Source organism: Motacilla alba, chromosome Z (assembly GCF_015832195.1).
Source record: "Motacilla alba alba isolate MOTALB_02 chromosome Z, Motacilla_alba_V1.0_pri, whole genome shotgun sequence".
Taxonomy (NCBI): Eukaryota; Metazoa; Chordata; class Aves; order Passeriformes; family Motacillidae; genus Motacilla; species Motacilla alba.
Window position 1 is genome coordinate 70,632,444 of NC_052046.1, and position 27,562 is coordinate 70,660,005.

General features: G+C 41.4%; 1 protein-coding gene across 5 annotated transcripts; it reads left to right on the forward strand.

Annotated features, from left to right (window-relative positions):
* Positions 1 to 741: 741 nt before the first annotated feature.
* On the forward strand, positions 742 to 26,044 carry FSD1L (fibronectin type III and SPRY domain containing 1 like). Of its 5 annotated transcripts, none has more exons than XM_038124755.1 (14): positions 742 to 851; positions 6,108 to 6,203; positions 7,105 to 7,236; positions 7,772 to 7,873; positions 10,319 to 10,341; positions 13,305 to 13,426; positions 14,941 to 15,150; positions 15,475 to 15,573; positions 16,884 to 17,010; positions 18,671 to 18,703; positions 21,867 to 21,964; positions 22,428 to 22,679; positions 23,020 to 23,108; positions 24,539 to 26,044. In XM_038124755.1, the coding sequence occupies exons 2-14, from the start codon at positions 6,174 to 6,176 to the stop codon at positions 24,656 to 24,658; spliced, it is 1,437 nt and encodes a 478-aa protein (XP_037980683.1). In that variant the 5' UTR covers positions 742 to 851; positions 6,108 to 6,173; the 3' UTR covers positions 24,659 to 26,044. The 5 variants fall into 5 exon arrangements, with proteins under 5 accessions (XP_037980683.1, XP_037980679.1, XP_037980680.1 ...); XM_038124751.1 differs by lacking the exon at positions 742 to 851 and adding an exon at positions 1,435 to 1,560; XM_038124752.1 differs by lacking the exon at positions 742 to 851 and adding an exon at positions 1,435 to 1,560 and having other exon boundaries at positions 21,870 to 21,964.
* The last annotated feature ends 1,518 nt before the right edge of the window (positions 26,045 to 27,562 follow it).

Here is a 27,562-nt window from a genome sequence, read left to right on the forward strand (position 1 = left end):
AGCTTTGGAAAAAAAAAAATACTCCCTAATATTAGAGCAGTGAAATGGTAAAGTAAAAGCTGCCTCACAGGACACCCAGCCTCATGCAAACATCATGGAATGATGTCCAGGGAAGGGAATGGAGCTGGGAAGAGGCTCAGCCTGGAGAAAAGGAGGCTCAGGGGGGACCCTGTGGCTCTGCACAGCTCCTGCCAGGAGGGGACAGCTGGGGGGGGTCGGGACCCGTGGAGCAGGTGACACAGGAACATGTCCAGATGGGGTTTGAATGTCTTCAGAGAGGCAGCCTTCCACAAAAGTGTGGGAAAAGATTGCATTATAGATGTATAATATGTCAGAGGGTCTTCTAGGCAAATTCCAAAGCTCTTGGTCACTTAGGGCATGAGCATTTAAAGCGCTGAGCACTGGTAAGTTGTACTGCACAGTAATTTCTTGCACAGCTGACTATCACTGTTTCCCGCGTTTAATGGTTCTCCACAAATTTTGACAGCCTTTTCCTATTATCTTTAGGTCTCCTCTTTCACTTCTAAATAATTTCCTGCACTTAAGCATCATTATTCCTTCGGTTGCACAATCATGCATAAATCCATGCTATATTTGGGCATGAAGAATAATAAACTATTGGAAGCATCCACTCTTTTTTATTTCCTTTCGAACCAAAAATAGCTAGTGAAAAGAAATAAACGCCCACAAAGTCTCAGAATTGCTCAGTTACGCAGCAGCCACCGAGACCCCGGGTCAGAAGCAGCTTCTCCAACAGAGACTTGCTGGAGGAGATCCAAAGAAGTGTTGGTGGGTGAGCTGGCCAGTGCCCTGCCATCCTCAGTGGAAAAACCGAGGGGGAACTTCTGGTGGTGAGTTTATGCCAGTGCGCACCAGCGAAACGACTCTGGAGGTGTTGATATGGATTGGAGGCATTGATATGGATAGGAGATATCGATGTGGATAGGAGATATCAGTGTGGTTAGGAGGTATCGATATGGATTGGAGACATCGGTATGGAGTAGCGATATCGGTACGGAGTGGAGATATCGGTGTGGATAGGCGATATTGGTGTGGATAGGCGGTATCAGTATGGATTGGAGATATCAGTGTGGATAGGAGATATCGGTATGGAGTGGAGATATCGGTACAGAGTGGAGATATCAGTATGGAGTGAAGATATCAGTGTGGATAGGAGATATTGATATGGATTGGAGACATCGGTATGGAGTAGAGATATCGGTGTGGATAGGAGATACCGGTGTGGAGTGGAGACATCGGTGTGGAGTGGAGATATCGGTGTGGGTAGGAGATGTCGGTACGGATTGACGAGACGCTTTCTCCGGGCGAAGGGAGCAGCGCCGCCCATCTGCCGGGGCCGGGACTCGAACCCGCGGTCCCGGGGGCGGCGGTGGCGGCGGGCGCGCAGGCGCGCGCAGGCGCGGTGCGCGCGGGGCGGGGCGGGGCGGGGCGCGCGGGCGCTCATCCCGCGGGAGCGGCGGCGCCGGGAGCGCGTCCCCGCAGCGCGCGCCCCCGCAGCGGCCCGGCCGCGCCGCGCCCGCAGGCATGGACGAGGAGCGGGTGAGTGCCCGCGGGGCAGCCGGGAGGCCGGCAGGGCGTTTCCCCGGCGATTCCCCGCGATTCCCGGCGATTCCCGGCGCTCGGCCTGGGGAAGAGGCGCGGTGCGGGAGGGCAGCGGTGCGGGGAAGGGATGCTGGCGGAGTTGTGGGGGATCCCGAGTCTGCTTCCCTCCTGGGTGTGTCTGTCTCCTTCTGGAGACGTTCCGGTGTCACCTGCTCCGTGTGAGCCTGCTGTGCTGCAGGGATTGATTGGGTTGGTCCTTCCCAGCCCCGGCTGTTCCGCGGTTCTGGAATGAAGTGCTCCAGCGGTTGTAGAGCTCTTTCATTCTGTGTATTCCTGTCGTAAGTAATTATGGTGCGTGCGTAAGCCCTTCTGTTTGCCATTGATGTAATCTGGTGTTGAAGGGAACTAACGCATAAAAGGGTTTTGTTGTTGTTTTTTGGTTTTGTTGGGTTTTTTTTGGTTTTTTTGGTGTTTTTTTTTTTTTTTTTTTTCCCTGCTGTGGTTGCTGCCCTGTAATTCCTTCCCTTGCTTGCCTTCAGACCCCTCGGGGAGCTCACTGAAGGGCAGACATGCCCGCTCCCAAGCTTTGGGGCTTTCTTGAACAGATATTCCTGTGCAAAAAGTTGTGGCTCGGCCTCTTGGCTTCCAGTCCCTCAGTGCAGAAGGGCTCCTCGTCCTGTGTCCCGTGGACGCTGTGCTTTCCTCGGCTTGGGAGCGGGTTTGTTTGTGGGCAGCCCGGGTAATTTGGTGCTGATAATGAAATTTACAGATCAGTGTAATTTTCTCTCGCTAAAGCCAAGCCCCAGCACTGTAGGAGTTACTGGGAAGATACTGAGGAAATGAGCTGTATCTCAGCCGCAGCAGAACTTGCTGTGAGTTCACAGCTGGCAGCCCAAGGCTTCAGTAAATCCAGCTCCTCATCCTAAGAAAGCAACACAAAATCACAAAATACTAAATCACACCTAAGCAACACCTAAATCACAAAATACTGTAATTCTGTGTAACTTATTTTACATGAAACTTATTTATGCTAATGTCTCTGAAGGCGTGCTTTGGAATGTGAGGTGTGAAATTCCATAAGTGTTCTTCTAGTAGAAACTGTCAGTTTGGGTCTGTCTGCCAGCTGCTCTATGTGAGATTTGTCCCTCAGGGGGAAGAGTAAATGAGGATTGCCCCTGTTGTGGGTGCTCTAGGTGGATATTTCTGAGTGGGGTCCTCGATCGTAATTGAATTCTGGAGGCTCTGTATGCAGCAGTAAAACTGCAGTGGGTCTTGTATTTTACAGTACTTTCTCTAGCAAGGGTTAATTTGGTAATGTCACCTGTACTGTATGAAGTTCTTCAAACCCTGGCAACCTCACTGTGTTGACAAGTGCAGGAGTTTAAATTAATGGAAGCTAAGTAAGCATGACCTCCTTGAAATTCGATCTGTATATGAAGGTTATAATGTCTCCTGATTGTGTCCTAGACCCAGGACTGTTTCAGAAACTGTTCTGCATGCAGTCAGCTCGTGAGCCTTCAGTGTGATCTTGAGCAACTTTGTAACTTGCTTCGTAAGCAGCATTGCCGAGACTGTTTAATTTATCAAAATTTAGTTTTTGTGAGGTGCTTGTCTGCTTCAAGAGGTGCCGTGTCATGTTAGTTACTTTCAAAGGTGGGTGTTCTGTTTTTATCCACCTGGCAAGACTACAAACTACGTGTTGTATGGCTTCCTTTTGGTTTTTTTCTATCCTTTTTACTCTTCATCCTTTGCTCATCCACACTCTTGCTTTACCAGTGGCATGTTTGGGTTGTTTTTCTTCTTTCTTTTTTTTTTTTTCCTAGCAAAGTGCATTCGATTAAGAGAGGAAGATTAGGACACAAAAGGGAAAAGCATCATGAAGCTCATGACAGCAGCAAAAATTACCTCTGTAATAAACATTTCATAATGCTTTGAAAATCCATTTGAAACTGACCTCACGTCGAGGTCAGAGAGAAAGCTCAAAGAAAATTGGTTGTAATAGAATTCTGTGAAATACTGCATTCATCAGTGGGCAACAGAATTAAATGTCCTTTAGTGCAGAAATACCAAGAAACTTTACTGGGCTCAGTGGTATTGAAATTCTTCTATAAGCTAATGTAGAACGTAGGCCTCATCTGCTGCTTACATGGGTAATTTTTCTGGAAGCCTTTTTTCCATTAAATTACACTGGCTTTTCAGAAATTCCCCTTAAAGGAAGGAATGGAAACACTGGAGCATGTTTTTAATTTGGCATGTATGGTATGTCTGGAAGGAAATCTATTTATTGCTTATTAGTGAAGAGAAAATCGTGTTGGAAAATATAATGAGACAGTGGTTCCTAAAAGCTGCCTTTGTTGTTCTGGTGGCTTGTGCATTGGTGTTTTAGAAAAATTCTCTCTGCTGTTGGTGGATACTTTTAAAGCGCATTCAAACTCATTAAAATTTCACCAAACCTGGCTGAATTTCGTAACAGAGAAATTGGTAGCTTACTTGAAAAGAGCCATACCAGCCCACATCTAGTCAGTTACTGTATCTTAAGGTGAAAATCTTGTTTTAACAGCTGGCTTGCGGTTGCTGCCGTGTGTTTGGTTGTGTAAAGGCCTTTTAAATGTTCCTCACATTGAGATACTCCCCTTTAACCAGGATGTAGCTGTAAAACCAGGCAGCATTGTTCAGCACTGCACACAAGAACACTTTTCCCCATGTGTTGCAGCTGAGTAAGCCCTAAGATCCGTGCTGAAAGAGGATTGTGAGTTTTCCGTGTTCATCCAAATTGACAGTTGTGCTCATAGGATCTAAGGCTTATCTCCAGGCTATCTGGCCCGTGAAAACAATTGCCCCTGGTCAGTGGTGAATGCAGAAGCAGCTGGCTGGACAATGGCTATTCATCTGGCATTCTGATGTGTACAAAATTGCCTTCAAACGTGCTCAGTTTCCGCCAGGCGAGGAGAAGGTTCAGTAATGAAGTGGTCAAGGTTTTCTGTGCCTCTGTTTTCTGTAAGAAGCCAAGGTCTTGTTTCTGGTTCCCCCAGAGTCCAGACCCGAGTCACTGCTGTCTGTTCTGTCACCTCTGTATGTAACACCATCAACACCTGTGGTAAAAGCACTAAAATTTGTTTTTTCTGCTTGTGGTTTAACTTCCTGAGTATGGCACTATTAAACAGGCAGGAGCTGGAGCACCCACAAATATCTCGTTGCAGATTTGTTGGCAGCTGCCTGGGGAGGCGCCAGAAGAAAGAGGAAGGAGCACAGCTTAGGAGTAGCGGAGAAGTTCTTTAAATCTGGTCTAGTGTTGAGGTTCACTGTGGGTACTGGAAAGGATAAAACATTTTTCTTGCTTTTTTAGCAAACAAATGTGATCTGGGTAGCACGTGGTTATTGAAAAACTGCTTATGGGAGGGCCTTCTGCAACATGCCTTTGGTGGTCTGATTGTTTCCAAGGTGTACTTTATTATCTCGCTGTGCCTTGGTTTCTTAAATTTTATCAGGTAGCAACATTAGGATGAGCAATTGAAACTCTGGATCAGCTGAGTAATAATGTGTTAATTAAAACAATGCTTATCTGTATTTTTAGAGTTAGATTTGCTTCTAAAACTTCTTATCAGCCAGCCTGAGTTAAATTACAGAAAATTCTTAGTTAACTCCTCATATTATCCTTTATTTTTACTTACATATCCTGATATGCTTTATTAATACAACTTTACTTAAAATTCTTGAACAATACAACTTGACTTAAAATGAAGTGCCAAGCATTGATGTGTTTTTGTCAAATTCTTAGAATATATGACTAGCTGTTCAACAAACTTAGACTTGGTGGTCTTATTTAATTTGAAATAAGTTTTTATGTATTTTAATAGTTTTTCTGGCTTGGTATGTGTTTTGTAAGCTGAATCTACTGCTTTTTGAACAGCTGGGGTGCACATCACTGAAATAACTTTGATTTTCTTTCTCAGCTGTCAGCAAGCTTTCCTCTTTGAGGTCACTTTTAATTGGAATATAAAAATTACTCACCCAAAATATTTTGCCACTTGTAGAATAAGTTTACAAATCACTTTTACTGATTTATTCTGCATGTAGAAGAAGCTGTCAGTGTGGTTTATTTCACAGTAGCTTCTTTTGACATGAGGAAATCTCAGCTTTTCTTCTGGATTTCCTTTTACCAGCTTTAAAAATTTTCTTTATTAGTTCTCTTTTTGGCTGCACAAGCACCAGCTTTCTCATCTGGAGAAGCTGTGGTGCCGGTGGGTATTTTGGTGCAGGTGACTTATGTAGAAAAACCTGTCAAACAGTGGTGTGTCTTAAAGCAGGTTCTTGATTTCTCTCAGTCTAACACCTGGAGATCTTTAATTTGGTGGAATGCTTCATAGAGGTTTAATATTCTTTCTCTGTCCTGAGGAAATGCATTTTCTGATCCCGTCAGAACTGAATTTGCTGCAGCTGGAATGTCTGTGATGAATTTTCATGCATGTTTAAATGGTGATGATTTGAAAAAAAAATACAAGACAATTTTTTACAATTTCTCTCACTTGTTTTTGTAATTCTAGGAGACTCTGCAAAGGATTGTCAGTACTCTAGTGAACAAAAATGATGAAATTCACAACTTCATTGACATGCTGAACCATACAATATCAAATGTTCAGGTATTTCAAGGTTCATAGCTTGTATCTGAGAGGGGGGCACCTTTGCACTTCTGTTAGTTTCAAGCTGTGTATTGTCTAAAGGATGGGCTGTGAGAATGCAGTTCAAAATACATCTTCATGTTGGAACTAGATAGAAAAACATTTTATTTTTTGAGTCTGTGGCCTTGCATTTTGTGTGAAGAGGTTTTGTAGAACTCCGTTTGTGTGGGAAAGATAATCTTTAATCTGATGCAAGATCTGAGTGTCTCCCATTAGTGGGAAGTAGTCTGTATTTTCAGACTTCTTCTCTGTTTGGCAGACTGAAAATGATAGTTGAGAGAAAATTCTTTAGTCTTTCTGTTTTCACCAGTTTCAAATGGTTGGGCTCAAGTTTGGAGATAGACATGGTTGTCAGAGCATCTGCATGAGGATGAGGTTTAGGTTCCTTCAGCCTGTCAATCAGCCAAAAGTTGTTTCATCCTAAAGCTGAGTCAGGTTGGCTGCAGAAATGGAAATTATCCAGCAAATCTTTTAAACTGCCTTCTTGAGTGCAGTTTTTAGCATCAAATTAAGTATTTTTATTTGGAACCGGGCAACTTCCTCCTTCCAAACGTCTAGCAATCCATATGCAATTGTGCGAGGAAAATCAAGGCTTTTGGCGTGGAACAGAGTTGCCAAGTGTGCTGGTTTTGTGCAAGTTTGAGCATCGTGGACTTTTCACAGATTGCAGCATTCGGTGTCCTTGATGTAGAGTCTGCTTAGGAGACTGTTAGATCATTCCTAATGTTTTTTCCCTTCTTGATAAGCTGAGAATCAATCACAAGGTATTCAGTGGTCATGGCAAAACGTGTAGGGAGTTGTGTGACCTTCAGTTTCTTGGCATTGTTTCCAGTTTAAACAGCATTTTCAATTCTCCTCTCAGGTGAACTCCTCTAATGCCATCAGCGAGCTGGATGAGGAGTTTGATGGTCTGTATTCTGTCCTACATGAGATGAAGGGGAGCATGGCCAACACTATTCAGCAAGAAGAAGCTCGTAAAATTCAAGCTCTGCAGGTAAATGAATAACTCCTTCTGAAAAAAAGTTGCGACTGCAAAGAAGCATTTTAAAACTTCCTCTGTTCCTGTTATGCTATCCCCATTTGTTACACAGCAATATTGATTTTCAGGATTGTCTTGTGACAATTCCAGAGCTGGTAAAGTCACTGCCTGTTTCAAGGCTGTTGCTACACAGTCATTCAGTGATGAAGTGCAGTCCTGTAAATAGAAATTGCAGTGCACTTGAATATAAGTGTTTATTTCACTGCTTTCTGAAACCCTGAAGCTGGGGGAAACAGGACATGGAAATTAAATCTGGCTTTTAAGTCAGACTTCAGCTTTTCCCCCCCCCCTTGGAGTTGTGGGATGTGCCAAGTATCACTGTGCACTTGTCAAGCACAGTGAAGTGAGGGCACTGTCAGAGGCCTTGGTTATGTAAGGGAATAAGTTGTCACAAATGCATAACAAATCCTTGTAGTTCCTAGGACTGGTGCCTCACAAACTGCTGTTTTGGTGGGAATACATCACATTATTCTTTCTGTTTCTGCTCCAGGATCAGCTGAGCCAGTGCAGCCATGCCCTGGAGAGCTCAGAAGAGCTGCTGGAACTTGCTGTGCAGTCACTGGACATAAAGAACCCCGTGGAGCTCTTAGAGGTAGAAAACATTGACTAGATGTGTGTGAGACAGGAGTTGACTTCTGTCTTGATTTGAAATATCCTTTGCATTACTCTCCTGGACACTGCAAACTTACCAGGTGAACTTAGAGTGAGGATAGAACAGGCATATAAAAATACATTTACTGCTCTGCTGAAAAGCCAAGTTAAACATTGTAGTCCTGAACTTTTATGTAATTTCTGATAAAACATTGGGTTTTTTCTTATTTAGGCTGATGGGGAGGGAATACAGTGGCTTTTCCAGGACAACTGTCATTGTTAAGCAAACTTGCACAATGACCCCAGAAAGGGAGGGCGAAATAACATGTATCTAAACTGGAAGAATATACTTGCAAATTAAGGAAACAGTTCCACATATCCACTGAATCAGTACAGTTGTGCTTGCTACAGTAATCCTGGCAGTAGCAGTGCCATCAGCCACGCCACATCCAAGGCCCAATTACTTTTTTTCTCTACATTCTAACAGGAACAAGGACGCAGTTTAAAAGAGCGAGGGGGAAAGCTGTCTTCCTGTGTCAGTTTTACCTTTTGGCTGCATGTTTGTGTGCTGTTGTGCTTTCTGGGTGTCAGCTCTGATTTATTTACTGAAGAGCAGCAATTCCTAAACAGTATTTTTCTTCGGCTGGAGTTGTCCTTCTGCTTTGTAGCAAAAAATTAAGTTGGCTTTTGAACTCTGTGCAAAATGCAGCATTGGCTTTCTTGGAAGTTGTTCTATTTCAGATCACTCTAAAGCTGTTTTTTTCCCAATCAAACACACCAGGGAAAGCTGTCTGAGCATTTGCTGGGGGAAAACCTCTTCAGATTTGGAGTCTGAAGATTAAGATACTGAAATCCAATTCAGTGAGCTCTAATATGTAGGATTTGATACTGGTATTACACTTGTGCACTCGGGAATGACATTTTAAGGTAATATTGCCTTGGCTATTAGGCAGCTAATTGTATTGCTCTGCTGGTGGGAGTAGCAAGTGTTCCTGAAGGGGCAGCTCCGGCCCTGAGTCTTATATATTCACAAATTTTCTTTGGATATTCCAGTAATTCAGTTCAGGAGCAACTGGCATAAGATTATTTAAAATGTTTTTTCCTATGTTATATTTTTGTGGCTTTATTCTCAGAGTTGATTTACCTGGAAGTCAAAAGAACATGAGTGGCAGATTGCAGGAGGATTCAGTGTTTAGGTAGGATGTGATCAGACACTGCTGGGCAGCTCCTGTGGGATGGGCTGATCCTGCTCTGTCAGCAGCCTGGAAAAGTCAGTGAAGTTAAGCTGGGACTGTCTTGCAGAAGATGTTGGGTCCTGGCTACCTCAGATTTTACAAGACATGGAGTTGAAACCCAAGGATTTTGTTGGGAAGTATCTCTGTTTTATGTCGTGTAGAAAAATCAGTCAGTAATTCCTCCAGTAACTTTGTTTTGAGGTAAAGCAAAGCTACCTCTTAAGCTAAATTATTTCTAAACACTTGGTTTGGTTTTTTTCTGCTTCCCATTTTAGGAATATATAATCAATTTCTGATTTCCGATTTATTTTTCTCAATGTGATTTGTATTTAGTGAAAAATTGGGAAGTTCTTCACTTTTTGCTTCAAACTGGGAAGCTGCCTGATGATTCTTGTCTCTTTGAAAGGGAAAATAATTCAGCTGAATAAGCAACTGGATCAAAGAGCACTGTTGAAGTAAGGCTTCAGCAGACACAACCAAGCCCTCACTACTTCAGCAATAATCTTTTGTCTTAGGTTTGCAGCTCCTTTTGGTGAAGGAGAGAGATTTTTGTCTTTCAACATGCCAGTTGATATTTGTCTTTTAAATGTCATCACCTCTGCACCTGCTTCAGTGCTATTATTTGAGAAGAGCTACTTGCTGTTGTTTTTGAATGCTGACATATGGAGAGAGTTTTATTATACTTTTCCAACAACACTTCCTAACTTTTGGAGGAAAAGTTAGAATAAGTCCTGTTTCTTCTTATTGCTCAGGGCGTGCATCCAGGGTGTGTAGTTCAGCAAGTCAGGCATGGTTAATGCCACAAATAAGCACTTAGTTTCACAGAAAATACCATGGCAGTTAAATGTTATGGGCTTGGTCCTGTAGTTCTTCTAAAAAGCCATGGCGAGTAAGTCTAACTGATTAAAAGAAATCTGAAAATATAAAGTCACACTCAGAAAGCTGAGTAATTTGGAATTGGTTTGGTGTGGTTCTGGAAATCAGAAATCAGTTTTTTTCCCCCCCAGATGTTACAGTGTTGCTGTGCTAACCCATGCTATTAACATGCTTCACAGGGCAGTTTATTCTGAGGAAAATGTTAAACTCATTTTGAACTTCAAATCTGAGCAATGCAGCAGAGATTGTTCTCGGCCTTCTTGCATGTTACTGCCATTGATACTTGCATGGAAATACTAACTACTTTCTCTCTCTTCTCCCTGACATGCATCAAGGCTTCCAGACAGATCAAAGATAGGTACAGTACAAAATCTATCACTTTTGTGTCTTTGAATTAATCTTATCCTTGAAAATGCATTTTCTGTAAAAGGGCCATAGTCAGCTTTAATCAAATTCATTGACTCTTTTCTAAGTGTTAGTTATCACAGCTTCTGAGAGGGAACTAAAAACTTCTGTGCTGCTCGTGTAGTACGGTTTTTCCTGGCTTTCTGTAACTCTAAATAAAAAGATATTTTTGATGCAGGGAAGTGGAGCTCTGCATCAGCTGCTGCTGCAATTATCTCTTTGAATATAAATGTATATCATTAATTATTAATAAGCTTATTATTAATACCTCATGGCTGAAATTTAACGATGTTTCAAGCTGACTCTGTCCCTTTTAGTTGTGAGAGAATCTTGTTGGTTTTTTTGTTTTTCAAGCACTTAAAGACTTTTGCTGGCTAGTTTTCCTTCAAAATGTAAAAAAGTCTTGTTGCTGTTGAAATACTTTTGGTGACACTAGTACCATGAAATTATTTCTTGTAGCTTTTCTTTGAACAATTGTTTAAAAAGCAAAACTTTGCTGTTTCAAAATCAATACTAAGGCCATTTTCTTCACTTGGAAGAATGTTAACTCTATTCCAAGGGTATGACCTTCTGGTTCAGAAAACCTTCTATGGTGTACTTAATATTTTGAGAAGCAGCTCACAGGATGTTGTTGCTTTTTTTTTTTACCAAATAGGTTGGCTTTCAATGTGCAGGTTTTTCAGTGAAGGCTCCGATTTGCTAAATTTTCTGAACTTCTGTGTAAAATGAGTAATTGTTAGAGTTAAATTTAATCTTTGCTTTTTCAGAGGTAAAGATTCAGTGTCTTTAACAGGTCAGAGGGAGAGTGGATAGTGTCAGTGATGGGACTGTTTAGTACTTTTTGTCAGTAATAAGCATCCTCTTCTGGTTTCTTGAAATTATCACCAAATCCTTTGTGGTTCTGTATCCAAGACTGGTGTTTGAGCAGAGGTTAAAATGTTGTCAGAAGCCCACTGTTCCCTGGTGTTCTCTTGCTGCTAATCAGAGGATTACTCTTCCTTAAGGAGAGATTTTCTCTACCCGTCTGGCTGAGCACTGATGTGCTAGGCAGCCCATGCTGAATTTCAGAGTGTGAGCTTTGTCTCGGGAAATCAATTGAATTGTCTTTCATGATGTTCAGCTCAATCTCATAATTGTCTCATACCCCAAAATTGCAAAGCTCATCACTCCTGACTTGCATATGTCTTTGATATTAAACTTCACATTTCCTCTTCCTTCCACACTACAAGACTTTTTTTTGTTTTTCAGTGTTCTTTGATGTATCTGTGGTTAGCATACAATCTCTCTTACATACTGGTGGAGTGCAGGAAGGAATATGTATTAGGTGTTGCAAAGGTGGCCACACATCCACACATCAGTGGCTGTAGAATGGATTCAGGTCTTGGCAGTTGACTTTTGTGGCCTATCAATTACTTTGTAGTTGAGAATCTTTTTTTTAAAGGAGGAGTTGGGATCTCTGTGCTGTCTGACTCAATGTAATTCAAAAATCTGCTTCATGGCCTGGTATCTTCAGAGTTAGAGAATTACATCAGAGCCTTGTTTTTTATTGGGATTTTTTGTGTAGTGGGAGTACAAAAATGTCTTGGGAACATTCATAAGATTTCAGGAGTGGAAATGGCTTCACTGAATCCCAGGATGGGTCAGGTTGGAAGGGACCACAGTGGGTCATCTGGTCCCATCTCCCTGCTCCAGCAGGGTGATCCCAGAGCACATGGCTCAGGGTTGTGTCCAGCTTCTGGAACATCTCCAGTGAGAGAAACTCCACAGCCTCTCTGGGCAGCCTGTTCGGGGCTCGGTCACTGCACAGGGAAGGAGTTCTGCCTCATGTCCAGCTGGAACTTCCTGGGTATCAATTCCTGCCCATTCCTCTGGTGCCACTGTCCCTACAGAGCAGGGCCTGTCTGTGCTCTGAGCCCTCCCTGCAGACAGGGACACCCAGGATGAGGCCCCCTCTCAGCTGGGGCTCCTCTCCAGGCTGAGCAGCCGCAGCTCCCCCAGCCTTTCCTGGTGAAGGAGATGCTCCAGGCCCTCCCTCACCCCACAGCCTTTGCTGGCCCTGCTGCAGGAGCTGTGTGTCCCTCCTGCCCTGAGGAGCCCAGAGCTGGACAGGGCACTCCAGAGGCGCCTCCAGGGCTGGGCAGGAGGGGCAGGATCCCTCCCTGGCCTGCTGGCAATGCCCTTCCCAGTGCACTCCAGAATCCCGTTGGCCTCCTTGTTCCCAGGACACTGATGGTTCAGGACAGCTCTTTGTCCCCCAGGACCTCCAGGTCCTTCTCTGCAGAGCTGTTTGCCAGCAGATCACCCTGGCCTGTGCTGGTGCTTGGGGTTATTCCTGCCCAGGTGCAGGTCCCTGCATTTCCTTTGTTGAATTAAGGTTCTTCAGTGTTTAGTTTATCTTGTAAAACTGGTCTGGTGCTTGCATGTTCTAATTCACAGCTTGAAAAATCTCTTTATCCCCTGAAAAGGTAATAGATAGATATAATATCAGCATAGTCAGCTTGTTTATGCATTTCTAAACAGAAATTAACATGATCCTGAGTCTGCACTGTTTAAGACTTTTCATACTTGCTGAATTTATGTCAAGTGATGTGAGTTGTTTTGTTTCTTATCCAGGTTTTTTTTTGTCACTAGTGAAATGTTTTAAACTCATCTGTAGTCACCTCCTTAGTATTTATTTGCTTAGTAATATGGAACAGCTGGTAGCTCACACCATTATTCTGAGACAGTCACATTGAGCAAAACTTTCTATTTTGAGTGTTCTAAATGGTAAACAGTTATGTGTTAGAAAAATGTTCTAATCTTTGATCGGTAGTTTGACGTCAGTGAAAAGGATTGTCTGATTGCTGTTTTGGAAAATGGGATGTAGGACTTGACAATGTGAAATACATTTTGCTAATGCTGCTTTCTTGGCTTCAGTGTCACAGTGGCTTCAGCATTCCGCCTCTCTCTGAAACCAAAAGTCAGTGACAGTATGACTCATATGATGGTGGACTTTGCCCTGGAAAAGCGGATGCTCCAAGCTGTGAAGTTTTTGCCAGGTAAAAACCAGATCCAGCAAGTTTAACTTGTTGCTTTGTGAACAGCTTGCTATATTTAAACGAACCAAGCAAAGAAAATTGCACCTCTTGCACTCTAATAAGCAAATTTTTCACAGTACTTAACTCATTCTTACTCATTGTATGTTAAATTGGATACCTCGAGGATGAGAGTTTTCTAGTTTCATTGTGTTCATTTCTGCACAAGACCCTACTGTTTGGGACAACAGTATTGATCTCAGAAGTGAGAGTGAGTCTTCTGGACCACGTTTTCTCATGAGTTGTCAGTTCCTCTGTTCTCTGTGAAGTTACCTGAGGTTTCTTAGGACTGTCCATGCCAGCTTGATCCTGAATGTGAAACTGTAAACTTACACATTGCTTATGAGAGTGGTGACATAGTCTGAAATGCAGGCGAGGGACAGTCCACTATGCAGTGATACCACCATATTACAAATTGTCTGTTAATCCATCTATTCCTGTTTGATAATAAACTTGGGTGCATTAGACCAGTGTGTATTTTTCATGCTTTTTTAATCCAATTGCTTTCCAATTTAAAACACTTTGCCCTTGACTGTCACTGAGAATATATTGACAAGAACACTGCTGGCAGGGATGTAAAGTTGTTTTGTCTCTAGGTCATGAATCCAAATCTGTTAAGGACTTGGCAGCATCAGTTTTCATTTCTGCCCCATGTGTTGCAGATACAGTATGTGGTAGCAGGTGTAGTAAATGACCACTGTTATTCCTAGTGGTCATCTGGCAGTGTCCAGGCAGAAATTCACCTTCTAGTCTTGGACCCTGGGTGTCAGTCACTGCTCTGGATTTCACAGTGCATGTGTTTAACAGCAGTGGGAGTGCAAAGACCTATCAGCAAGTGTGAAGAAAGTTTTGCATCTAGATAAAGGTACTATTTAGTATGACCCTTCTTATACATTTTTCCTTGTTAAATAGATAGGGGTTTAAATTGGGCCTCTGATTTGTTAACAGGAAAATTGACTGTCTGGATGTCTTTTTCTGCTGTAGTACAGTGGTTCCAAATTACTCAGACACTAAAAGCTCAAACTGAAAACAATAAAACTTCTTTTTCATTTTCTGCAGCTAAAGTCTTCCTTGCATGATCTTTAGACTCTACAAATAGTATGTAAATGCCTTCTTTTTCAAAACTTTTTTCCCTCAGACTTAAATGCTCTTTGATTTCATGGAAGTAGAATTCTGTTGCCTGTAAACAAAACTTCAGTCTTTAGTGGACCTTAGGAACTCTTTCCCCCCTCCTTTCAAGGCAAAGGGCTGAAAAGAAAGGAAAACTGAGTAACTGAAGAGAAACTAGTGGAAAATATTAGTGTCTGCGGTGATGGAAATAAGTGATGCTGTGTGAGAGGTGCAGCTGAACTTACCTTCCGCAGGCTTAGGAACAGAAGTTTGCTTCCTTGTGTTCTTCCTGTAGGTTCATATTTTTAAATCCACTCTACTCTAGCCTTCTCTTTCTCAAACTGACCTGTGTGCTTGTCTTTCTGCAGTCCCTAAAGCTCCAGAGATAGATGTAGCAGCATGTCTGGTTGCTGACAACTGCATAACAATATCGTGGAGAATGCCTGAGGAGGACAGCAGAATTGATCATTTTGTGCTGGAGTATAGGAAAACCAACTTTGATGGGCTCCCTCGACTAAAAGGAGAACAGCACTGGGAGCTGGTTGACTACATTAAAGCTACTCAATACACATTATCAGGTAAAGGTTTTTTATACTTCAAACCCAAGAATATTGATATAACTCTTAATGCTTAGAAGTTTTGCGAAATGCCCATTTTTCTGCATATAATGGAGCTGCCATTATAACACATCAGTCTTGGGTGCTTTGTACAGTAACAATTCTGTCTTTTATTTTGACTTTGAGGTTTTATCAAAAGTTCTTAAATGAAGTTCATAGTGGTATTCAAGCATGTTTTTTGCATATTGAGATAAATGAAAAACAGCTACGTGGGGATAGGTTTTAGTCTTGTTGGAGTCATCAGTAATAAACACAACTTCAAATTTGTAAACATTTGCTTTGTAGGTCTGAAATTTGATACAAAATACATGAACCTTAGAGTACAAGCTTGCAACAAAGCAGTGGCAGGTGAATACTCTGACCCCGTGACTCTGGAAACCAAAGGTAAAATTTGAAAAACTCTTGACCCTTATCTGTGGTGAAAATCCTGCACTTAAACTTCTCTGCCTTCATACCTGAACCTGTTATGTTCAGTCTGCTTCTGCATGAGCTCTGCTGAAACACTTCCTAAGTGGAAAGGGAAACAACTGTAAAGGATTAAGAAGCTTATTGGCACAAAGCTGCACTTTTGGTATTCAGACCCTGAAAAAAATGGGGCAGTTCATGTCACTTTCTCCAAAAGCTTGGCATTGGTTGCTTTGAACTGTGGAGTGACAGTCCCATGTGCTGCTGTATGATGCCAACATACAGCAAGAAGAAGGATGAATGTTGTGAGTGACTCTTTGGGCATCTAGACAGTTGGTGTGATTATCCTGTTATTAGTGGCAGGCAGCATTCTGTAACTAGAAGCTACTGGAAAGGGTTTTCTTGACTTCGTAGCTTCAGTTTCTCTTCACTGTCAATATTTAAAAAGCTTCAAATTGGCTAAGGTGTGTAGTCATGATGTTACATGATCTGAGAATTGTTAGAGTGGCTTCTTAACATTCATAAATAAACTGAAAGAAGTTGCTTGGAAGGGATGTTTTGTGACAGAGCACAAATCTTAGCTGTTAAGGTGAAAGAGTGATCCTGAGGTTTGATTTACATCCAGGTCTGGTACAAAGGGCAAAATGACTCGTGTTAACTGTATAATTTATATAAGTATAAATTATCTTCCTTTTGAATGTTATTTCATAAGAATAAAGCTGTATACAATTTGAATGAGCTAATGGGCGTTCTAGTAACTTTTCTATAATTATTTTAATACTCTTAAGTAACAGTCATTGTCAGAGACATAGTGTCTGTTTAATAGCCACATAATTCCCTAGTCCAGTACCAGAAAAGTAGCTCTGGTTTTGATTGTCCAGGCAGTTATCATGCTTCCCATATTATTTTCGTTATTCCTAGGTGAACACTTAGTTCACTTTCTTTAATAATCAACCCAGAGAAAATCAGTTTGCTTGTCCTTGTGCTTAACTGACTGTTGTTTACACTTGTGTATTTTTGAGCTCTAAGCTCTTAAAAATCTCAAGTATATGTTCTTTCACGGTCAGATTGTAATATCTGATGATATCAGGACATTAATAGAACAGTCTGTAAATACATTTAGGTAATTTAGCCTGTTGTGTTAGTTTCTTTGATTCCAAGTGTCAGACTGAAAAGCTGGTGTTTCCATTATGCTCAGTAAAACTCTGCAACAATTTTACTACTGCTTCTGTCATTTTCTCTGAGTAACCATTTTACCATTTCACTGTTTTCTATTTTGTCTTGACCAGCATTTGTGTTCAGTTTGGACAGTACTTCATCTCATCCGAACTTGAAAGTTGAAGACACCTACGTTGAATGGGATCCTACTGGAGGCAAAGGCCAAGAAAAAATAAAGGGGAAGGAAAATAAAAACAGGTGAGAACTCTGTTTTGTAAGTGCCTGGCATATCTCATCTGGCAGTTAAAGAAAGAGGGCAGGGGTGAATTAAAGCACTTGGGGGCAGTGGGACATGAGAGGAATTTCTATTCAGAAATGTTTATCTGGAAGAAATTTTATTTTTTTAATTTCCCTTCCTCTGTCACACTGATGCAGAAGCTAGAATTGTGTAATAATTGTTTAATAATATTTATTTATTTTAAAAATGCATTTGTTAGGGTATCATTCAGTGTACTGAGCTAAGGTGTAGTTGTGAGGGACTGACCTTGGCTACCCACCAGATGCTCACCCATCTCCTCTATGGCTTCTCCTTCCCCTGGTACCAAAACCTTGCCACATAAGGCCAGAGCAGTAGATAGGGTAAATGTGAACAGGCAGCTGATGTAATTCTGTGTTTACTAATATTGCAGGTCAATTCTGGTCAATAGACAGCATTTCTACTATAAAAAAGTAAGGAAGGAGCTGACTGCCTTGCCCTTTTGAGAAAGAAGAGGTTAAATAAAACTGGTACTATATATAGGCAGTGTCTGAATTTATCTCAAACCCTCATTGGAGGGGAAAAGGTAGCAATAAAACAAAACAGACAGCAAAAGGTAATGGATAATGAAACACAACTGTTGTGGATGTGGCAGCTCTAAGTATACTGTTTTCCAGGAAAAGCACTTAACTTCAGCAGAGCTCTTGGTTGATTGTTAGATGTCTGCTGTCCTGAGTCGTTGGATAAACATTGTTGGAAGAATGTTTAACTCTGCCTACTGTGGCTGAGCCTTGAATATTTCCAAGGATGAAGAATGTGTGGATGAGGAATGTGTTAACTTGCTAGCCCTCTGTTCCAGGACACTTTTATGGGAGGGGAGGAATATCCTGGTACCTGGCTGGAATTCCCTGTGGTGCAGTAACTCGCAGGTGCTTCTCAGCCACAGTGACCCCTGTGAGGACAGCCTGGCTTGATCTTCTCTGCTCCCCTTCCTGTTTCCTCATTAAAGACAGCAGTTGGTTCTTGTCTTCCTCAGGCAGAGCAAACCCAGTTGTCTTTCTGTGCCTCAGACCTTAACTGTGGTGTTGGCTCTGGTATGTCAGGGTGCAAGTCTGAGGAGTCCAGACCTGGACACAGGTTCCAAGAGGAGAGGAGAAGTCACTTGCCTTGGGCTACTGGTCACTGTGTTGGGGCTACAGGCTGGGTGTGCCTGTCCACCTCTGCCATGAGGGCCCAGGGCACAGACTGTTGTCAGCTTCTGCTTCCCAAACTGTCTCTCAGGGGCTTTTCTGCAGAGCTGTTCTTCCCTTGGGTGTCCCCCAGCCTGTCCTGCTGTGTGGACTTCCCTCACCTGGAGGGCTGTGAGCCTGGTGTTCAGCTGGATCTGTGCAGAGCCCATAGCCCTGCTCCCAGTCTGTGCCTCACCTCTTGGGCTTTGGGGATACTCTGTGGGAATGGGTCCACACAACTGGCTACTCTGTCAGCCACAGTTTATTGGCTTTCCATAGTCACAGTTTGAGGTAATTTGTGAACAAATACATTCTCCACAGGCACGTATTGCCAGAAGTGTGATAGAATAACTTCTTTTGATGTTTTAAAACTGGGGATAATTTACTGTAGTGATAGAACAGTTCTTTAATGACTACTTATTTCTGTCGACAGTGGCCAGAATCCTCTGCTGAAGAGCAATAGAAGGTGATAATATACCTCTTATTCCTAGGATCTAGCACCTAGTTTTGTTGGGAATCTGTGCTACTTTCCTTTGCTTGATGTCATAAGAAACAAATCTAATAGCCTTTATCAGTAACAGTGCACATGTGCATCTAGAAGATATTTTGCAGTTTAATTGGGATTCATAGAGATTATATATTCTCCAGTGACTGGAAGAGAGTCTTTCTGGAAGGATTCATCCTAATGTGTATGAAACCTGATTTGCAGTGGCTGGAAGGGCATCATTTTAATATTGATCCAAAGATCCCTGTTACTTTCAGACATATTGATGCTTTCTTAGCCCTTTGTCAGATTTTTTACAAATGTGATAAAATCTCCTTTCTGAGAAATTTAAAATAATTTTTTTTGTTCTTGCTTTTGAGTCTCAAAAACCTCTTTGCTTCTGAACTTGTGTTGTAGCTGTTAGTAGACACCAGAGGGTAAGAAGTAAGTGTTTTTACATATTTGAAGAGGATGAAGCCTATGTTAAAACCTTCATGGCCATTCCAATTGCAAAACCAAATGTTTGAATGAGAAGTCCTTTTCTTTTTGAGATGTAAAATTAGGTAAAATATTCTCCTATTCTTTGTGCAGTTGTGTTTTTTTACTGTCACATGCTTTCATTGTTTTTCTAGTGAAACACCTTTTTGAGATATTACTTTTCCTATTTTTGATATTGTGCTCCCTTTTGCTGCTTTAGAAGTTATGGGACCAAAAGAAGTGCCCAGGATCCTAAATTCTTACAGGTTTTACTACTTTACTTACTCCTCTGTCAGGTGGATCTATGTCTGATTCAAAACCAGAACTAAAGAAAAGCTTATGTAAAAAGCAAAATAAGCTCTTGAAGCCATTCAGTTTCAATTGTTCTACTACACAAACTATACAAATTTGTGCTAAACTAAGTTTAAAAAATGTCTTGGAGATGCTTCTACCTGCTCAGCTCGGGGAATTTTACATCTTGGTCACTCTTTGTAGCTGCCAGTAGAGAACTCCCTAGTTCTTGGCTCTGCTTTGGTAGAAGGACATGGTCACATGTTCAATTTTGCATCTCAGACTGAGCTTTTCTAGCAGGGGATTTAGATGAGCTTTGTTCTTGTAGGAGGCTTTTATTCCCACCTGAAAACATCTGTGAGATGTCTGCATTAGAAGGGAAATTTGGAGCTGGCTCCATGGGAGCTGGCTCCCTGGGAGGTGGGGGGAAAAAATTGTGGTGTGGTTGCTTTAAACAAACAATGTGCAGTTTTGAAGAGCTGGAAATACACAATGGCAAATTCTTAATTATTTTTTATTTATTAGACCAGAAAAAAGCCTCTCAGTAATTTCTGATCTCCTTCCTTGACCTTTCTTCTCCAGAAGAGAGTGCATGTTGTGTGGAGTATATTCTGAAATGGATGAGGAAATGGGGACTAATTGCAGTGCTGTAGGCAACAATCCTAAACCTCGAGACAAGAATATCTGGCCACTGAATATTGGAAGAAATGTGTCAGTTACTGGCTCACAAGGACTGTGCTCTACTGGAAAATGGGCACGAAACTGACTTCCTGCTATGAAATTTGCTGCCTTCCACTGGGAGGGAGATGCACGCACTGTGGAGGAAAAAAAGCCTGAGCAACTGGGGTTTTTTTGCAGCTTTTATGTCAAATAGTCAATGTAATTTTCTGAACTGATAAAGGCTATTAAATTTTGAGAGGACAAAGCACATGCAGTGGCCATTTACTGACTTGAACAAAGTAAATGATACCAAGAAGCTTTTAATGCTTTCTTAACCTTGAGAAAATTCTAGCAAAATGCCTGCATTTTTCTTATTGTGATTCTCTAAATGGCCACGTTGCTACATTGCTTTCTGCATAGCCCATTTGTACTGGGTCTAATAGAAAATTTTCAGCAGCATTTGTTGGGAATGTGAGTGGATGATGTCTGATGCACATGAAGCAGGTTGGAATCTGCAGAGTGCCTCCCTCTGAAATTATGCTTTAATTCTTGGCTTTGCTATTTTTTTTTCATGCTATCACTTGCTAACTTTTTCCTTTGGTAAGTAAACTGCAGCATCCCCCATATTTACAAAATCCAAAAGCACTTGATGTGGTGCACCTGTACAATGTTCACTGAACCCCTTCATGTATCTCTTCTGAGCAGTTTGGAAGCATAGTTGTCTTCTGTTACATGCTAAATAGTGATCATTGAGTACACAGCTTTTTCATCACTAATTCTTTTTAGGCTTCTGTAAATGGAATAAAACAACTTGGTCATTATCTAGATTTTAGCATGCATACATCTGGCAGCTAAGTATCACTTGGCTTTTGATTCCCATGTTACTTTATTTTCGTGGTGGTGAGAAAAGAGACATGTCCCAAACCTTTCTGGAATAGTGTTTGAGAATAACGAATGAATTGGAAATAAAACAAGCTGAACTTCACTGCATTAATAGACATAAGTAGCAAGTAGCTTTAGCAAATAGTAGCTGAAGGAGGAGTTGGAGAGAAAACTCTTCTATGGATGATGTTTCTTCAAGGCTAATGTGTGTTAGACTCCAGAGGATGAGAAATTGAAAATTACTTCTCAAGTGTATTTCAGAGACTGACTTTGTACTTTTTTTGGGTTTTGTCAATGAAATTAAACTTTAATAAAACTGTACAGCTATTTCTGAGAAGTTAGAATTCTTTGCTACTGATTGTCTTTAAAGTAGTAAGCAGATGTGATTTTCTGTCTACTGAGGAATACTGCAAATAGCCCTCACTCGGTTTAATGGTTAAATTATTGGTAATTATTTCTGAGGGCCTAACTGAGGTTAAAAAAAATTTGAAAACCTCATTAGGTTAAAATTATTCTTTTATACAACTGATTGCTCATTAGAACATTCTCCATCCTGAAGTGTTTCATTCAAATCATGTGCCACACATCTGCTTTTTCCCCCCCTCTGTTTCCATTCTCAGCTGCCTCTGAACCTGTTTTTTCACAACATTCTGAATGTTTTCTTCTGTCACCTCTTCCCTCTCAGCTGTTGTGCATGCATGCTGTTAGAGGCATGAACTAATGTGCCATTTCTGGAGTGTTTGTGTGTGTCTCTTGCACCTGATGGGCTCAGGGACGCCTGAGTGTGCACTCCTGTGGCTGTGCCCAGGTTTTGAGTGGTTGATCTCTCCCTTAGAAGCAACACAGCGTCTCCGAAGAGATCCACTAACAGCCCGAGAGCCTCGGCGAGGGGCAGCCGGGATCGCTTTGCTGGTGAATCCTACACAGTGCTGGGTGAGCTGAACTTGTTTGCTCCGTTAGGAAAGGGCAGATCGGGCAAGAATTAGAGGGAAAGTTTGTGATTGTTTAAGGCTGTGTGCTCAACATTGTCCTGCCTGGAGCAGTTTGCCCATACAACCAGAATTTTGTCTTCAACTCTGCTTTGGATTTCAAAGCTGTTAGTGACTGACATGCACTGCTTTTAAACATAAATTGGTGTAAAATGTATTTTGTTGTAATGAGCATAGGTAAATACAGTCTCGTTAATCTGTTTTATATTTATAGTCTATATTTATGTCTATTGTACAATAGACTATAAATATATTGTACAACAATTTTCTTGTTCCTTATAGTTCAGATTTCTTTGCATTAAAATAAAATAGAGAAGGCATCACTGGTGCCTGTTAGGAAGGCAGCACTGTAAGGTACACCCAGTTGTAATTAACTACACTTGTTTGTAATGTATTTCTGTTGGTAGGAGACACTGCTGTTGAAAGTGGACAGCACTACTGGGAAGTGAGAGCCCAGAAGGACTGCAAATCCTACAGCGTGGGAGTAACGTACAGAAACCCGGGGAAGTTTGACCAGCTGGGAAAGACTAATTCCAGCTGGTGCATCCATATCAACAACTGGCTGCAAACCACATTCTCAGCAAAGCATAACAATAAAGCAAAGACTCTAGATATACCTGTCCCAGACAGAATAGGAGTATACTGTGACTTCGATGGAGGTAAATTACACCTCAGGAGGTGTAATAAAAAAGAGTTAGTTACTATTTCTGTTGAGCTGGAGCAGTCCAAGGCTGAGGAAGTGCATTACTTCCAGACTGATCCAGTCTTGCATGACAACACAGACCCTAAGTGCTTGTCATGTCAAATGACAGAGTTCATCTGTGTGACAGAGCTACTGAAATTCAGTCAAAATAAGTAAATTTTCACTCTTGCAGACTGCACTTAGTGTGACCTGGAAAAGAATAAATTTTTTGTACAAGTTAGACAGCAACTGCATCTTTGCTTATACCATGTTTAAGCTGAATTTCAACTTGTTCTCTGTCTTTCTCTCTCTCTTAGGTCAGCTCTCATTTTATAATGCAAACTCAAAGGCATTGTTACACACCTTCAGAACAAAGTTTACCCAACCATTGCTACCAGGCTTCATGGTCAGTATCTATGAAATTTTGCCGTTTCTAGCACTGAATTCAGTTTTAATTGTTTTTGTTTTGTTTTGTTTTGTTTTTTTAAAGAAGGAGACTGCAAGCACTTGGTTTGGATGACTAGTAATTTTAAAAAGTGTTAAACTGTTCTCTTCTGGATTTTGTATGGTGCTTACAGTGGCACCCCAGCAGGACTCTGCACCTGGATGTCTCAGCTGTGTAAACAGAAGTCATTAAATTTGTGTGTAGGAAATTAATAGCACATGGCAGTGGCTGACGAGCCCACTGCAGTAACTGATCTGAACTGATGGAGTCCAGGGTGCTCTGAGCCGTCAGAGCAGGTGTCATGGGACAGAACAGCTCCCTTTGCTGTGGGAAAAAAAGTCTCCACCTTTCACATCTTTAAAAGCTCACTGGGATTTTCTTGCCAGTCAGTTCAGTGCCCTGCATAACCTTTTTTTGTCACTCTAAGATAATTGGCAACAAGGCTCTGCAGTGTTAAAGGCTCAAACCTTGCCCAAAACACAGAGGAGAAGGATTAGTTACTATTAGTTTTCCTTTAATGATTTAAGTAATTAGTTTAGCTAATTTGGGAGGCCTCAGCTGTGTTGTAAGGTGCCATCAAGTGTGTCATGCTTTGGGAGCAGGGTGTGTAGGCCTGGGATTTTAACAGGTCTAGATTTTTTCATGGGTGTTTATTTGCCTTGCTGATCCTTTTCAGCACAGGGGGAAAAGAACAGCTTTAGAGCTACTGGAATACATGTGTTAGCCATTCCCTAGCACAGCAAAGGCTGACTCATGTCAATTCAGTTCTCAGGTCATCTGGGAAAACAGATGCTTGCCAAAATTCAGGCTGTCCCTCTGCACCTCACACAGCCAGCCCCTCACAGAGTAACAACAGCCTTACTGACTGAACAGGACAAGTGAAAATGACAAACTACTTAATTACAGCTCTCAAACTTATTTATAATCATGAAGATGAAACAGCATTCTTGCATGTGCAGAATAGAAGTCGCTGACACCTGTACCCCTGAAGCTTCTCTCTTTTTTTTTTTGGTAATATGTTTATGCTGATATAATTATAGCATGACATGACAAAAATAAGCACTGCTTTGAGGCACTGGAGCATAGTGAGAGAGTTGCTTTTCATTGTCACTCTACTTGCTGCTGGCACATTTGCCTTCAAAGATTTTTTTCTAGTTAGGGGCAAGTGATTTGAGTGCTAGGTCTTTGTTATAAACTTAGTTATGAGCCATAGTATGTGCAGCATCTTAGACTTCATGGACTTAAAAATCAGCGTGTCTGTGATTAGAATATTTTACAGAGGGCTGTGACAGAGGACACACAGCTGTGTTTGTGCTAGTTAATTGTGGGATGGGAGGAGAAGGATGTGTTTGGTTCGTAACGCAGATTTTTTTTCTTTCCCCCCTCCCCAGATCTGGTGTGGTGGGCTCACAGTGACTACTGGACTGCAGGTGCCAAGTGCTGTGAAAACTCTTCAGAAGAGTGAAAATGGATTGGGTGGTTCGACAAGCAGCCTAAATAATGTTGCCTAGTAATGTCTGTTCAACACTTCTCCTGCTGAATGTTTTTGTTTCTCTGTGTAGCTACTACTCACAGAAGCTTGTGAGCATTGGATTTTACTGGGTTTGCTACCTTCTGCTGTTTAGGGCCTGGGTACTGATAGTGCAAAGGTTTTGGGGCTAAAGTGTTAGGAACCAGTACTGGGAATCCAGAAAAATGTCAGAAAGCTGAACCGTTGCCTATTTAAAAGAAAAAAAAAAAAAAGAAACCAAGAGCTGTAACTATGGACTTTTCTAATACTGTATTCAAGCATTTTGTTACAGACTTGAATATTAATTTTGTTATAAATACTGTTCTTCTATGAAGAATATAGCAAATACAATTTTTTAGCTCTCCTAATGCAAATTACTGAGCTATGTATTTAATTATTACTAGGCTTCCCATTAGAAGTTTGATTTCCGAGATAGATTTTGAAAACAGACTGATTTGCTGGCCTAGCCTGGCAGAATACCACAGCAGCATGGTTTCAGAAGGATATTGCAAGAATGTCTAGGCCTGGTAGAAGAAGAAACAGTAAGAGCAGGCTGTGACTGTTTCCCCTGGTGGTATAAAATCTTCCTGTTTTCCATGGATAACTCCTTTTTAAAACCATGTGTATTGATATTGGCTCCTGTTTGTCACCATTGCATTAATTGCATTGTAATTACATGAGAAAATTACGTATAGATGTTCCATTGCCTTGACCCCCATTTGCAAGCCTAGTAAAACAGTAGTCAAATGATTCATAGTAATGGGAGAGCTAAAAAAAGAAAAAAAAAAAATCATGTTATATTCTTCGTGGAAAATCCCAGCTTGTCAGCGGGAATTACTAGGTTATTACAGGCTTTTTTAATCTGCTTTCTTCCCTCTAATCAAGCCGAGGAGCCTATAAATAGTTTTCAGGTACACTCTTGAATCAGGTGTTTCCTAACTGAAGATTGTTGTCTGGTATCACCTGAAAACTGTGACAAATTCATGGTCCATAATGATTTGGCTCATTTGCTGCTGGGCCAGTATATTTTCCTTTTGTGTATCCTTTAGCCCATAGAACTGTAAACATCTAATCGTGTTAAGCCTCAATATTACCAGTGGCTCCTTTCTGTCCATCAGAATTTCTCAAGAGAAGGACAAAATCCTTGAGACACCTTCTAATAAACTGGCTATGATGTTACAGTGAAAAAGTTAAAATTAACAAGGAAATGTAATTACCTGTTCTGGAAAGTGTTATTTTTCTTGAGGAATCATGAAGTTGACAGGTTGGCTGAGCCCTAAGTGTTTATTTTGTATCGGGAACTCGAGCATCTCTTAATTATTTGCATTGTGAACTTGTAATCTCTTTCTGCAGAGGAAAGTACAAACTAGTTCCCAGTTTAACTGTACCTTCTTCTGCGTGTTCTGTTGCTTGGGCTTTGGGACAAAGATACTCAGAAGTGACGTGGTTCTTGGTCAACAGTGTTTGAATCTGCTTCACACATTATCTGCAGATGTTACTGTTATGCAAATGCTCTGTGTAAAACCTTTTCTCTTTCCATTTTACTGCAATGGACACCTGACTAGGAGTTCTTGGGGATAAATTGCTACAACTCAGTTTTGCAGCCAGTTCTAGTCCGGGGATGTGGTGCTCAGGCACCAGGACAGACTGGCACCTCCTCATCGCCACTCATCCACTTGTCTTGATCTTGGGTGTTCAGCTGCAGTTCCTCTTCAGATTTCCCTCTGTGGAAAGAAAGGGGATGTTTACAACCAGCTAATGTGTTGTGAGAACCATGAGTATTATCCAGCCCTCTACAAGAGCATTTAAATTATGAAGTTGTTTTTTTTGTTTGTTTGTTTTGTTGTTTTTTTTTTCCTTTTTAGCAAGTTGTAGTGTAACCTGCAAGGTGAATTTGATATGCACCGATGTAAAAATGTGATTTTTCTTTTGACAGTTAGTTAGAGGAAAGCTTGGGAGTGTTTCATACTGTGACTTGTGACTTGCAAGTTTTGGTTTAACTGATGTCCTAGGTGAACCTTAACATGTGACTTTTTACCCCTAAAAGGATGGATTTGTTATATAATAGTTTGCACAGATGTCAAATTTTTGCTGCTAACATCTAGTCCACTTGTCTTTAGTAAATGGGGATATGAAGAATTGCCTTAAGCACTTTAGATTTTTTTTTAGACTGTTTTTTCTGAACTAGTGTCTCTCCAGCACCCATCATCACAGGAAGATGAGCGACACCACGCTGCTCCCAGTGATGCTTTTTGTTGCAGGTGGTGCAGGGTTTGTGCTTGCAGCTGCACAGGGATGCCTGGAGCCTGTGGAGTTATCTTTTCCTTTGCAAATCCACTTTCAGGGATTTGAAGAGGGGTGGCTCTTGGGCAGTGGATCAGATTTTTTTTTGAAGGTGTGTAGTTCAATCCACCAGGCTTATTTACTCTGGAGCCAATACTGCATGGTGGCAAAACAGGAGTTTTCTGCTCTGTGACCAAAAGGAGATGACTAATTTTTAATTTTTTTTTTTTTGTTTTAAGTACTTACTGCTGGTATTCTGAAGATAATTTAACTCTGAAAGCCTGACTTTTGAGGAACTAAAGGTTTTCCTTGAGATATTAATACATCAGATGAGCGTAGCTGCCATTGTACCGTGGAAAACTAAGAACTGTGTTAACTGCAGCTAGGGCTGTCAGTGTCAGACAGGATGATTTAAAAACAAACAAACAAAAAAAACCAAACAAAACCATCCGGGGATATAAACGCTTCTGCAAATACCAAACAGGCAGAGCAGAGGTGGCAGGTTCATTTCTCAGAAATGCAGGAAAAGCAGAGTCTAGTGCACAAATCCCTCGCCCGTTCCCGATGGAGACCGGGGCAGCCGCCTGGGAGCGTGTTGGGCTTCTCCGTGCTTTTACTGAGG